Genomic DNA, 14,534 nt, shown 5'->3' with positions numbered 1-14,534 from the left:
AATAATAATTATATATATATATCTAAAATAATAAAACTGTATATTTCTTAAATGGGAGGCAAACATATCTACAACAGTCTGCTTCCCCAGCCTGGTAAATCATTATATAGTCAACTCTGACTAAACAGAAATTTGACTTATCTGAACTAATGACTAAAGACCAAAGAAAAAGAAGGCTTAATCTGAAAGACACTTGTAAAATAAATTTAAATAAATCTTGAAATCGCTATCAAAGTTACTACTGCTGGCAACCACTGGAAACAAAGGCTCTGTTCATTTATTTCAGTGAGAGCCTCAACGCCTCCCTCCCTATTCCTCTATTACTTTTACTTAATTCTTTTAAGGATTAGAAACATCAAAGATGTACTAGAAATGAATGTACTGGTAGGTATTCATTAGGTATTCCCTAATAGTGACAGTTCTACTGGTTAATATGTGAAAACAAGTCTCCAGGAGATAGGGTACAGATAGGGCAGATAAAGTAGGGAGACCAAGAGGACTGCCCAGGAAGAATCATAAACTCAGAATAAGAATGGACCCTCAGGATGGGAGAAGGGCACCGTCTGATCTCCCATGACATTCCTGACACGTCAGCCATCTTTGTTCCAAAATGTCTGGTGGCTGGAAACTCAGTCCTTCCTGATACTCAGCAACGACCCTGCTTTGTACAGAGTCTGTTAAGACATTTAGAGTTTGACTGTCCAATACAGTAAGCACTGCCACATGTGGCCACTGAGTCCTTGAAATGTGACTTGGCTGAAAAGAGATGTGCTGTAAATGTATCATAGTCAGCAGCCTTCAAAGACTTAGGTTGCAACAGTGCAAAATAACTCATTATGAATTTTTATATCAATAAAATAAAAATGAAATGATACTTTGGATGCATGGGGTTAAATAAAATATATTGTTAAAATACATTTCACCTCTTTCTTCCTACTTTTTAAAAATGGTTGCTAGAAAAGTTTAAATTCCATTTGTGGCTCACATCGTATTTCCATTAGAGAGCACTGACTGAAATATTTTCACTGCCCTCCCTCTCACTGGCTCAGAGACCAGAAGTGATGGAGCTTCACAGAAGGTAACTTTTCTTCTTTGAAATTGGGTGCTTTGAGAAGTAAAGTGCTGAATGACTGTCCCTTAGCAACACGGCAGGTACAGAGGACTCCACAACAGCTCGAAAGCACAGGGCAGGTCACCTCCTTAAACCAGATGACATTCCAGAGACCAGCTCATGTAAAAGCCAGACCAATGGGAGAATCTCTGTTTCCACATTTTTCCATTCCAAAAAGAGTTTGGCATTGATGACATTCTGTGACCCTGAAGAAATTTGTGTATGTTCCTGTCAGTGCCGGGACCACAGATAATTCATTCTGCAGAGAGGCAGCGACTATATCAATGAAGGTCCTGTACGTATAAACCCGTGCCTCACCTGTCCTGACCCCTATCAGAACACAAATTAACTCTGAAGGACAAGTCGAGAAAAGGAAAAAATTCATCACGCTAAGCAGACTGTTGGTGCAACACAGGGAGGAGAAATCCTGCTCACATACATTTTTCTCATCGAAAACTCAGCTCAAGTTTTCATCAGAGCCACAAGTGAGAATACACTGACAAGCCAAAATTCTGAAAATAACAAAGGAAAACAAAACAATGACTGTTCTGTTTGCCCATGTCAAACATTCTATTGAGGTTGCTTTTGGCTGTTTAGGTTAATATATACAGCTCTCCCTTCTCCATTTAATTTGAAAGACTCCAAAGCCAAAGAAGAAAAATGAGAGAAGAAAAGGAAGAAAGTGCTTTTAAAAAATCTCCTGCCGTCTCGGGCACTGCAGACATGCATCTGGGAGGATTGATTTCCTGGCCAGTGTGGACCCTGCCATCAAAACGTGGGGCAGGAAAGGGGACAGAAGCAAGCCTTATTCCACAGAAAGTTCATTTCCATCATTAAAGCCAGACCAGAGCCGCATGAACACAGCACATCCCAGACAACTATTCAGCCGGTGAAGTGTCATGTTGCTTTATATTTTTTCCATTTCTCAGTGATACTGCTCGGAGACCAAGCTGAGGAATTCTTCCAGCAGCTGGCTGCAGTCTGTTCTAAAATTTGTTTTTTATATTAGATTTACCCGTCAATTTGCTTCCCAGTGGGCTGAATTTTTTTTGTTTTTTGTTAACAAGAGGAAATACCAGCTATTTATAGCCACTGAAGGAAATAATGAATGGGCTGCAAGAGCCACTGAATAGCATGCCACCAAGTAAACAGTTCTATAAACAGTCATTTTCGACAGTAATAACAGGAGATGCTCAGGCAGACTGGGTCCCTAAGCTAAGTCAGGTCATCTCAGGAAACTCCAAGGGCTGTTCTCTTAGCCTTCCTTGCATGAATAAATTTCCGTCAGGAGATCACAAAACGCGGGGATGGTCAATGCTGATTGGTTTCTGCATCAGGTTAAGTCTTTATTTCCCACAGTCTTACTACCAGTCTCATAGCTGTGCCGGGGCCTTGACAGACCCAACTTCTGTTGCTTGTTTTTTACACATGGGATTTAAAGGGTGATTTAAAGGACACTGTTTCTAAAAATACTGTCAACAATTTCAACTATTTGGTCTTTCTATTTTTCTCTTGGTCATGGAGAACTGGATGTAGAGCTCTAACAGTATCACTTGGCATCTACTTTAACGGTGTGAATCTTCTGAGCCTCCGCCATCTCCACTCAGAAACAAACACTTTTTTTAAGAATCTCTTGCTTGCTAATAACAATCTGATTTATATACATGAACAGAACTAGAAGAGGTGTAGAAATATATATGGAATTTGCATATGGCTGCTTATTTACATACACATATACATATTTCTGGTGGAAAAATCCTCTAAGAAAGGCTACTTATTGCTTAATAATTGTTCTTATCAAAACCTGTAAGGATTTCCCCTAAGTGACTTCAACACTTTCTACTAAAGGGTAAAATATTTTCTGGCTTCTACTTCAGTTTTTCTTCTTACTATGGTTGTAATGAAATGTAGCCATGGCCCCCACAAGTTATCCACCCTAATATAATCAAAATGTAAAGAAATTTGAAAAAGAAAAAAGAATGAAAAACCTCATTTCATTCTTCAGCATGGTCCATTTGAACTCTTCAAAGCTGACAATTTGAAAAATTTCTCAAATGTCAAGAACACATAAAATAGCCATATTTCATCATCTGGTTCATCCCAAGTCACTTACCAGGCATAATAATATTGGAAAAACCCAACTTCCTGGTGATGGATACTCCATGAGAAAACACTGATGAGTATTCCCTTCTGATTTGTTCAATGTCTCCATGCAACAGTTGTAGGGAAACTGCTAACCCTAAAAGAAGAGGCTAGAGTTAAAGACAGAAGGACAGAAACTGAAATTGCTTCAACAAGCCCAAATCTATGGTATCATCATTTTAAAGATCAATAGAAAAAATCAATAGAATCTATAGGACAAATACCTAGAAAACAGTTTCCCAACCTGACTACTTGAGTTTTCCCACTTACAAGAAGGTTCATAGACACTGCAAAACACATGAACAGAACACAAAGAAGAGAAAGTCTGGCTTCCAGCCCCAACACTCGCTTCTCTAGACCCCACCAGACAGAAACATCCCTGCACCAGCCTCATTCCACCAACTGACCGTGCCTCCCTGGCCCTAGAAGACGCTGACCTCCAAATGGGAGCTCTAATTTTTTTTTTAACTCTATAAAGCCTGTGAATACTTATCAAATGTCATAAAGGTGAACACAAACCTAAAGACATATAATACTTCAAGGATTTTAAGAATATTTATAGTTTTTCAAAAATTTAAGTAACAAAGGCGATTATAACATAACAAAGATTATATTCTTAATATTAAATATGGTAGAACTCATAATCACAGTATTTCCTACTGAGCATAATTTAGCAGGATGCAAGCCACTTTGATAAACAAAAGGGCAATCAGTCAGTAAAATTATCTTTTTCTTTATTCCAGCTATAGTGACATTACCACAGGGGGACATATAGAAGACAAATGACACTTTTTTCATATCTTATGTTCCCAACTCTCAGGCAAGAACTATAGGAAAGAAATTAACATCCTATCTTTCCAAATGTTTGTTTGAATATTTCTAATATGCTACTTGTTTTTTATCCTTTTAATTCCCTGTTCCTTTTTTGTCCATTATTTTAAAACAAGGAAGACCAAAAAAAGCCCTTCACTTACATTAGTAATAGAAAATGAAACCAGTCAAAGATGACTTATTTTTTAAAAAAACTTTCAGTCATCACTAACCTGACTCACTTTTAGAATGAATTTGGATGGTGGAGTCAAGAGGATGATAAATCTGTACTCCAAAGGTATTCTACCTGCATCATTAAGTATCACCCTTTTTTCTCAATAACATACTATTGTGTGCAAGTTATCACTCCTCATTCCTAATTCACAGTTCTACAATGCTATCCGCAAGTATACACCGCAAGCACAGCGACAATTATGCTGGGATGAAACAGAAATGCAAAACACGGGTCATGCATCTAGATGAGGATCTCCCTTCCACTCCCCTTCAGTAATATGAAGAAACAAACAACAAAAGCAGTGTTTTGGTGGTCTGTTTACTTGCTTTCCAATATAGTGGTTAAAACATCAGGAAAATTTGTTTTTTAAAAAAGCATTAGGCTCAGAGAGAAGATGATGCCTTTCCTAGGGTTTGAATCTGACCTAGATGAGGCAGATCCAAGAGGCAACGACTTCGGAAAAGGACCAGCTGTGGCTGCATTCCTGGGTCCTCATGCTTTCCAGTGTGTGGATCTAATAGAATGTCGGTGTCAGAAAGTCGTTGTGAGAGTTAGATTAAAGCTGGCAGGTACTCAGAAACTTCAATTAAATCTTCATCCTATTTTTACCTAACTATCCTTTGGCTCCCTCCCTACCCTGAACCCCCTGTGAGTTGGGTGACTGAAGGTGGCAGCATGGAGGAGCTTCTGTCCTCCGAGAGCCACACGGGATGACGTGGGGAGAATGAGCCGTCTGGAGGGTGTGACAGTGACAACAGTCAGTGCAGCTCTGGGATACTCTGATGTGATACTATTGGCTCCTTTTGAAACCCAGAGGCTGGTGAAAGAAGAGAAACCAACACGTTACAGTCCATCTGTCCCAGCAGCTATTTCTTCCTGACTCACACTCTTCCACTACCCCCACCTCATCACTGGAGTCTCTGTTCTCCTCCTACTTCTGTCCATTTGCCTTCAAAACACTCACCCACACAGTCACCATCATTGTTAATATCTTCAGGAGCTGGTATTTGGAGCACAGCAGTGTGTGCCAGACATGGTACATAATAGCAGTCCCTCCTGCTCGGGAGAACACGTTCAGTTCCTGGGGTACTGTAAGCAATGCTTTCACATACAGAGTCAGATGCACTAAACTAAATTCTTGAGGTTCTGTGATGTTTTTGCAAGGACAGATCATTTTACTAGAACTTCTCATCAAAGGATCTGACCAGAGACACTAGCAACCTTATGTAGTATGTATCAAGTAAGAAGAGAAAAGGACTAAACAGTAATAGAAAAACAGGGATCACGCTATTCAGGGCTCAAGCTGAAGGAAGGAAAAGTGACCAGGATTCTTGTTCTGGCCTGTTGGAGCCAGAAATCATTGAACCATCAGTGATTTTTTTTTTTTAAATATAAGTTGAATACAAAGGATAAGACAATGAGAAAAGAAAAGCATTCAGTCAGAGATAATATGAATACTAAAGAAAAATTAAGATAGGAATTACAGAAAAAATGTTTCAGGGAAAGACAGAGATGTAAGCATGAACAGAGAAATACCTCAATGTTCCCTAGACAGCCAGAGCCACAGAGATGAGAGAATGCAAGAGGATAGAGAGGACCCACACAGGAGACAATAGCCAGAAAGGAGCCAGCTAGTGAATGAGGGAAGGCAATGAGGAAGTGATGGGGGAAAAAAATACAAAACAGTATAGGGGGCAAGGAAAACTAGGCATTCAAGAGTTGAATGAATTCTAAAATTTGATTAGAAAATATGGTAGTTTTCAATCTGAAGGTTTAGAAAGATATAGATTAAACCCTCAGGCACAGTGATTTCATTTGTCTAGTCAACTGATAACCAATCTGGGGAAGAGGGGAAGATACTGCCTTTTTGAGGTGACCCAATTTCTCCAGAATGAAGAACTCACAGAGAGTCAAGAACTGGAAAGGTCAACTGGGCCAAGGGCTTGACCACAAGGTACTGGGCTCGTCCCAAATCATCAACTCAATTTCCATTTTAAAAAAAACCCAGAACACTTAACAAAGAAACATCAAAGAGTGGGTGACTTTTTAGTAAGACAAAAAAACATGATACAGTGGTGACTCCACAGGGACCAGCTCACAAAGAGCCACTGCAATACTGTTTGTTTTTCCATCAGGGAAATTCCTGATCCTATTTTTATAGTGGTTCTTAATTATCATGACTATAACCAACAAGTTGAATAAATGACTCACCAGAACAGTAAGAAATGATGTATTAAGACAAAGAAACAACTCTCCACTACAAAAGACAGACTTATCAAATATTCACCCATTCCAATCACCTGAGGATGAGTCCCGCCCTTTCAGGAGCGTACCACAGGGTGTGTTCACAGAGCAGTAGTTTTCTTCCCATTCTCTTTCTTGTCAGACGACTTCACTGTCCTCGCCTTACCTGCTATCTCTGGGGCTGGAGCAACTTCTACAATTTTATCTGCACACTGTAACTTACTCCTGCCACAATTCAAACTGTCCACTTTGGGCAAGGCAATAACTTCCAGCCTGAGAGGAAGGTGGCAGGTGAGATACAAGGATGTACACAAAAGGGTTCCTGTTCCAAAGGAGCTGATAATCCAATGATGACATAAGACACATATAAGTAGATATGAAGCAGAATGGGCCAAGTGTGTGATAGGAACATTAAAACAAGGAAAAATTAAGACTGACAGAGGGAACTTTTCAGGGAATATTTTTTTAATTAGGGAAGGTTTTTTAGTTTAAATAGTTTAGAGAAGATTTTTTTTTTTAAAGAGGGATTTATGACAACCAGTAAGATAAAATCAGTCTAGATGTTTTAACACCCAGTTATAAAGATTTTACATCTAATTTTAAACAGAGGTACAGTCATTAATTTAACTAGAGTCTGTCACAAAACAACATATTTTCATGATGAAACTCAGCTTACTGAGGCATACTACAGGAAAGCAAGGCTTGGTATCTGCTAAACCAAATGTGGTTGATTATTTGGTAGCTCTGATTTCTTAGGAATTGAAGCTAACTCACTCTACAAGATGATCCCTTTTAAATTCATGAAATTTCGCACTTTTACATAAAAAATGGCAAGCACAGCATGATTTATAAGTAGTAGGCAAAATTAATTTTAGACTACATCAGCCATTTTGCCACCAATGAACCAAACACATAGCTGCAAATATGTAGCAACGCAAAACTGGAAAATAGTGCCAAGTATATCTGATAAACACATGTTGTGATTAAGCGTGCAGTTTAAGAAGTCAATCATACAGCTTCAGGACCCTGTCTCAATGTTAACTTCTCTGTGATTTGGTTTCCACATCTGGAAAATAAAGATAACAATGATACCAACTCCATAAATACTTCGGGCAGCACCTGGTATAAAGAAACTGCTCCAAAAAGTGTTAGCTGCTGCTACTATACAACTATCTTTGCCATGGCTTGAATGATGCCATACCATTCTTTCTCTTTTCAGCTGTGTTCATTTGGTATTTAAGCAGCCCACTAATTTTTCTCAATGACTTCTTCTAAAAATAATTTTAGATATTTCATTTAGCTCTTTCTAACCACTAGAAGCAAAGCACCAAGAGGACAAATATTTGTATCTGCCTGTTAAATGCTGCATTAGTAGTGTCTTGAATAATGCCAGGCCTTTTTTTTTTGATGCTAGACTTTAAAAACTCCCCTTGTTCATTTTTCCATGTTTTCTTCTTCATCATGAATCTATTTCTCTACTTTTCATTTAGTCTTTCCCTGATAGTTTATTATCTTAAACATCTAGGAGACATGGCTTAGGAAATATACTACTGGTGCCTAGAAGTGAGTCCTCTAATACTGGGCTTTCAATCAGCTGTTCTCTCCTTTAAAAAGGTGATGACAGGACGTGATTCTCCTATGAGACAGAAACTCCAAGCTTATGCCCTTAGTCTGAATTTAAATTAACTCAGTACTTTGGAAAAATCCATAGCTATGAAATCCAATGTAAGTAACTGGTCCCAGCTGACTAGCCTGAAAAAAGTAAATGTATAATCACTCCATATTGTCACTTTCACACCCACAGTGCATGTGAGTCCAGTGAAAAAACCAATACCCACTGAAGATGAGTCCAATAAAATGAAAACAACAGTAATAATCGATCATGAAATAATCAGCAAAGAGGGAGAGTGAGCAGATATAACAAATCATGTCATGACTTCCATGGCAAATTTAAAACTTAAGCCTCCAGTTGTCAGGACCTACGTTCACAGCACTCTTCCCTATTTGAGTGCCTGTTTGACTGTCTACTGGTCTAGTTTTGACCTTCCTCTTCATGTCCCTTCCTTTCTTTGAAGCTTACTTTTCTATTTCTTACAACATCTTCGTTATAATTTATCCAGTATTTTTATGTGCTTGTAGTTGAAGGGGACATTAGGGGTCAGTCTACCATGTTTCAAAAGCTGATTTATTTTAACATCCTTGAAATCCTTATTGTTTTTCAATAACACAAGCAATCTGTGGAGAATATATAATTGTGTGCCTTCAATGCACAATTAAATTATAATTGTAAATGGGTAAATTAATTAACCAAGCAAAAATCTGCTCTACTTACATAATATTTAAGAACTATCAATCTCATCAGTATTTAATTCAAAAACTGCCTTTTGCTCCCCAAAATTTCTAAATATGTCAAATGAAAGTATAAAATAAAATTGCAATATTGATTCAATAATTGATCTAAGAAATGTGTAAAATGTACTTAACACTACACAATTATGTATTTTTTTAAATTCTCCTGAGTTTCTATACAAGTACAGGAGAAGGATAGAATATTAAAATGTATGTTCTAAAAATGTATTTGCTAAAAACATCTGAGCTAAGAATAGATGTGCTAATAGTGCAAAAATATTTTCACAAGCAGGGTATCTAAAGGTCACACTACAAACCAAAAGTAATAAACAAATCCCTGAAATGACCTATGGGGGGCAGGAAACGAATATAGTTGGCATATATCTATTAATCCCTACTCACTTAATGTTCTCATTTAGAATTTTCATGAAGTTTGATGACTAAACTGGAAGTCTTTTCTTTCCATTTTCAGCACTTTAAAATATCCACATGCTAAGAAAAGGCCAAAAAATTGCTTCATTTACTTTTTCTCAAAATAAGGTGTCCAGTAGAGAACTCTGAATTAGATTCTATATCTCAACTCGGACAGAATATTCTAAAGTTTCAGGAGACTCATTTCAGAAAATGAGACTAATTGAACAAGGTCAAAAAGATTTGGGGGAAAAAAATCATACACAACATAGCACAAATCTAAATGGAAAAAGGCAGGGAATGATCTGTTTAGTAATGGAGGTTTTTTTTTAAACTCGGAGTAGGGAGAGGATGCACAAAATACAGCAGGGAGTTATGGGCAAAGACAGAAACACACAGAATGGGTAAAAGACATGTCTTTGCCCTTTTTTTATTTTTTGGTTTGTTTGTTTTGTAAATCACTGTGGTCTTCTGAGTCCCAGTAAAACTACTGAAGGCTGTATTGTTAGTTGGGTTTCTAACCCAACTAACTGCCCCACAAAGACAGGCATTTCTGGGGTATGCACACTGATGGCATCACAACTCTATGCAGTTACTAGTACCATAATCCAAACAGGGGTTCCAAGTGGAATGTAGGGAGAGACAGGGAAGGGAGGCTGGGCCAGACCCTGGAAGCCTGTCTCCCAATAATGTTAGGGGGAGCTGTCGTCAGAAGAGATGAACCAATAAAACCTAAAATGGGGAATGAGACCAAGAGATTTTTATTTGAGAAAAAGGATTCTGACAGTACAATAGAGGAAGAGTTGGCAGGACACATATTATGGATAAATGTAACAGTCACGGTGGGAATCAGTGAGGGATTCAACTGGATACCACAGGAGATTACAGAGGATGAGAAGAGACTTCAGCAGTTATCTTGAGCACACAGAGATTATGCAAGTAAACCTACATCTAAAATCCATCTCTTCCACTCAATCCCCAAGCAATTTCTTCATTTTTTTCCCATTTTTATTGATACTGCAGTTCTGAATCTTCAGGCTCCAAACCTTACAAAAATCTTTGATTTCTTTGTCTTTGATGTCCTCAATAACCTGTTCTAGGCGGTGCTAATTTTTCCTCCAAAATGACCATCTAAGCTGCTTTTAATTTTGTTAATGTAGCAAAATCCACAAAAAAAAAAAGCCCCTATTCTCCCTTAATAATCCCATTTCTAAGGTGCTATTTTTAAAGACATACTCCAAAATACAGGAGATGTTCCTCCCACTACTACTTATCAATGTGAAAAACTTAAAAACATTTAAAAGGACAGATAAATTAGTTTAGGATTAACAGACTCAAAATACTATGTACAAAATAACTAAACAACTAGGTTCTACTGTACAGCATAAGGAACTATATTCAATAGCTTGTAATAACCTATAATGAAAAAGAATATATGTATGTATAACTGAATCACCATGCTGCACACCAGAAACTAACACAACATTTGTAAACCAACTATACTTTCAAAAAAAAAAAAAAAAAAAAACAGTCCAACAGTAAGGGCTGGATACATAAATTAGTACCTTAGATCTCAAAACCAGGAAAGATAATGCAACCTCCTTGGACTCAGTAAATTTTTCATCTTCTAACTTTCCCCCCCATTTGATACTAGGAAAGCAAAGAAACAAACTTGAGGCAAACATCTGATAACTGTGTTTCTTATTCATTCATGAAATAGACATTTATTGAGTGTCTGCATTGGGCATTTTGAAATTTAACTAGATTTTTAAAATTTAACTAGATTTAAAATTTTCAAAAGTAGTACATGCGTATGTTAAACTGTACAAAAGGTTCTATTATGAAAGGAATGGTACTTCCCTACCTCAGTTACTGAGTTCTATTTTCTAGAACTAATCAATGTTTACAACTTCTTGAGTATCCTACCATAGTTTTCCTCTTTTTATTGTGATAACTATTATGAAGAAAATAAGCCAGAGATTGAGATAAAGATAATAAAGGATAAGTGATTATAGAAGACATTTCTGAAAGAGTAACAGTTAAGCTTGGAAAGAAAAAAAAAAAAAGCAATACAAAAAAAATGAGGAGACTATGCTCCAGGCGACGAAAAGGGCATGTGCAAAGGTCCTGCAACAGGAAAGAGCTTGGGGTGATGGAGAAACTGGAAGAAGGCCATGGTGCCTGAAGCAAGCAGAGTCAAACGAGGCTGGAGGGGAGGCCAGAAAGATAGGCAGCAGTCATGGAAGCTGCAGTAGTTACTCTTATTCTAAAGGCAACAAGAAGCCACTGGAGAATTGTAAGTGAAAAAAACATGAACGTATTCTTAGTGTTGCCTGAAAAATGGGATCAGAAAGAGGAAGAATGAAAATGATGAGCCCACTTAGAGTCAGTGAGCTGCTTGGATGTTTAGATTAATGTTTTCATTGAATTTGTAAAGTTTTCTCTCTAAATATGTTTCCTGCTCCTTTCTCTCTCTCTGGTACTCCCATTTTATATATGTTGATGCAGTTGATGGGACTTTTCTGAGGTTCTCTTCATTTTTCTTCAGTCTTTTCTCAGAAAAACCTCTCTTTACTCCAAAGCCACCACTGTTTTCAAGAGTTCCTACAAGTTTAAATTTCAGACTCTGTTTCGAATAAAGTCATTTTCTTTCAGGAGAGCTTCTGAGTCTTCTCTCCTTACTGACTGCCTTTCCTCTGGGCCAAATCACTGACCCGCTGTTCTACAGCCAGAGGTGGGTACAGTGGTCCACTCTTTATTTAAAGTGACATCTCTGCTTTATGAGCACGTGCTGGGCTGGGGCAGTAACCTCTGGGCTTCTCAACCTGCCTTTCCTCATGTGGAGCCTCCATCTAATGAGTGAGCAGGGTCAACGGTGATTGATGCCTCAATTCTCTCGGCTTGCTGCCTCTGGAACAGAGCCTCTGCCTGGTGAGTGGGGGTTTAGTGGAAGCAGGGAGCCCCCAACATCTTAGCCACTTTGGCCAGGAATTTAGCCTCTGCAACTCAGAACTAATGGAGATGAGAAGTACCAGAAGCCTTCAGCTCTTGGTCAGATCAAGTATCTTTTGACTGACAGCTGAGGGGAGAAGGATCCCCATCTTCTTGGCCACACGTGCCCAGAGCAGAACTTCCATCCTGCTGAGCAAGGGCAGGTGGGAGGGAGGACGTGGGCTGTGGCACAAGGGTCACCAATTCTCTCTTCTTATCAAGGTTTAGTACTTTTCATTTTTTAATGGAGGTACTGGGGATTGAACCCAGGACCTCGAGCATGCTAATCACATGCTCTACCACTGAGCTATTTCCTACCTCTGAATTATTTTTAAATAAGTATGTCTTCATCTGCTGTATGCTCTTAAGAAAATTTTTAGACTTTAATGCTTTTTAAAAAATATGATCTTAACCAGTTATAGCTGTGCCAGTTTGGTGTGGGTCCGTGCAGCCACTCATGTGGCTGTTCTGCAGCAAAACTTTAAAAACACTATTTCTTGACAGTACTTGCATACTTTGAGTTTGGAAGGAAGGAAGGGGCTAAGGGTAAAACATCACTGCTAGGACTTCCAAACTTGAACCACAAAATTATGAGGTGTCATGAGATGTCAGCAAAACTTCCTAAAAATGATATTATTAGGTTATCTCATAAATGCATCTTTAGTAATTTCCACTCATTTCTGAAATCCTAAGACCTCATTATTACCAGAGAAAGAATATTTACCTCTCTTCCTTTCTATGTGCTTGATTTACAAAACTGGCATCAGAGTTTTATTTCAAGTCCTAGAATATTATATTATATGTTGTGTCTATAAGGTGAGATAATTGACTTTTAGAATAAAACACTAGAAGCATTTATTACTTTCAGGGGTACATCCTCGCTGCATCAAGCAGTAAAACTCTAGTGGGGCTGGCGAAGTGTTTACACAGGGAGATCACAGACAGGGTCTCAGGGCCACTGGAGCAGAGGGAAGAAGGGAAGCCAAACGTCTAGGATGAGTGGTGTCAGTGAGACAATGCTGTTGGAAAATGAGTCAGCTGAGCAAAAGCCAGAAGCATTCAGAAGAGCCTAGAGTGCAGAAATGGGCCAGGCTGGAAGAAGAAATAAAATGGGGGCCGTGACAGTACCACATGCCTCTAAAAGGTGTGTTCTTTATGTGATAGACGGGGCCTGGTTGCTCAAAGCCTCTACCCAGCAGGACCAGATTATCCAAAAGACATCTGTCCTTTAACATTGGCACATTGGAAACCTAGACACTTGTGGCATTAACGTTGCAAATGCTCAAATTTGGGGATGCAGCTCTTCTTTCAGATGCACTTTCAAAGCCAATTTAAAGTGAAACAAAACAAAACAAACAAACAAAAAAACAAACCTCTCTCCTTTCTAAAAGTCACACATTAATTTTCTGAGTTTCAGCCAGTACTATTCAATTTGTGAATATGCTGATTGTTGACCACTTCCTTAGACAGACTGATGAAATAAAATTTCATATTTTTATCCACTGTTCCTTGCATTAGTAAATGGTGACTGAGCCTCAGATAAAATGGTGATGAGGTGACTTGAAACAACTGACCAAATACATAGTCCTGTAAGAACAATGACTGTCAGAGTGTAACTCTAGACATGGGGAAGGAACAACAAGAGAGAACCATTTTCTGGACCATAAAAGACCAGTAAAATAGGTGGTCCAGAGGCTTTTGGCCACTGTGAGCAGGGCCTAGTCCACACTGAACAGCTCCTCAATGAAATCTTTGCCTTGAGCATTCCTAGCACCATGGGACAAACTGGTCACAAAATGCCTCTCAAATCTTGGTCTAAATTGAGACCTAAAGGAGAGGGATTATAGAATAAAGCATGTTGCCCACCATCCAGTTCTACAAGAATCAAGCCATTGGCCACTGCAGTCACTGGTCTACAGTACAAGGCGGAGATCAGGATGAGGCACTCTGTACTCTGGGAAAACTGACATAACTGGCCCTCAGATAGCGAGATACTTTCATGAGAAATTTTTTATGAACCTGACTCCCTCCATCTTCCCCTATTTAGAAAAGCACTACTCCGTTCCTAGTGACTAGCAGCAACCCTCTACTGAGACGTGTGCCTGACTGCACATACCCCCTTCACCAAAATCATATATATCTATCTCCTCCTTTACTTCTTTGGAACAAAATCCTCTGAGAGACTGTCTCCCAGGTTATAATCCTCAGTTTGGCCTGACTAAAATTTCCATTCCTTTCTTA

The 14,534-nt window shown here is 38.6% G+C and overlaps 1 protein-coding gene across 3 annotated transcripts in view; it reads right to left on the bottom strand.

Moving 5' to 3' along the window:
- Positions 1–14,534, bottom strand: part of DOCK4 (dedicator of cytokinesis 4) — a 405,833-nt gene that overhangs the window by 158,006 nt on the left and 233,293 nt on the right. For all 3 annotated transcript variants that reach the window (XM_031455220.2, XM_031455219.2, XM_031455221.2), the window contains exon 13: positions 3,225–3,350. In XM_031455220.2, coding sequence (XP_031311080.1) covers positions 3,225–3,350 — 126 coding nt within the window. The remainder of the gene's footprint in view (positions 1–3,224; positions 3,351–14,534) is intronic.

The sequence above is a fragment of the Camelus dromedarius genome, chromosome 7 (genome assembly GCF_036321535.1).
Source record: "Camelus dromedarius isolate mCamDro1 chromosome 7, mCamDro1.pat, whole genome shotgun sequence".
Lineage (NCBI taxonomy): Eukaryota > Metazoa > Chordata > Mammalia > Artiodactyla > Camelidae > Camelus > Camelus dromedarius.
Note: the sequence above shows the minus strand (reverse complement) of the source record. Positions and strands in the feature narration are given on the sequence as shown.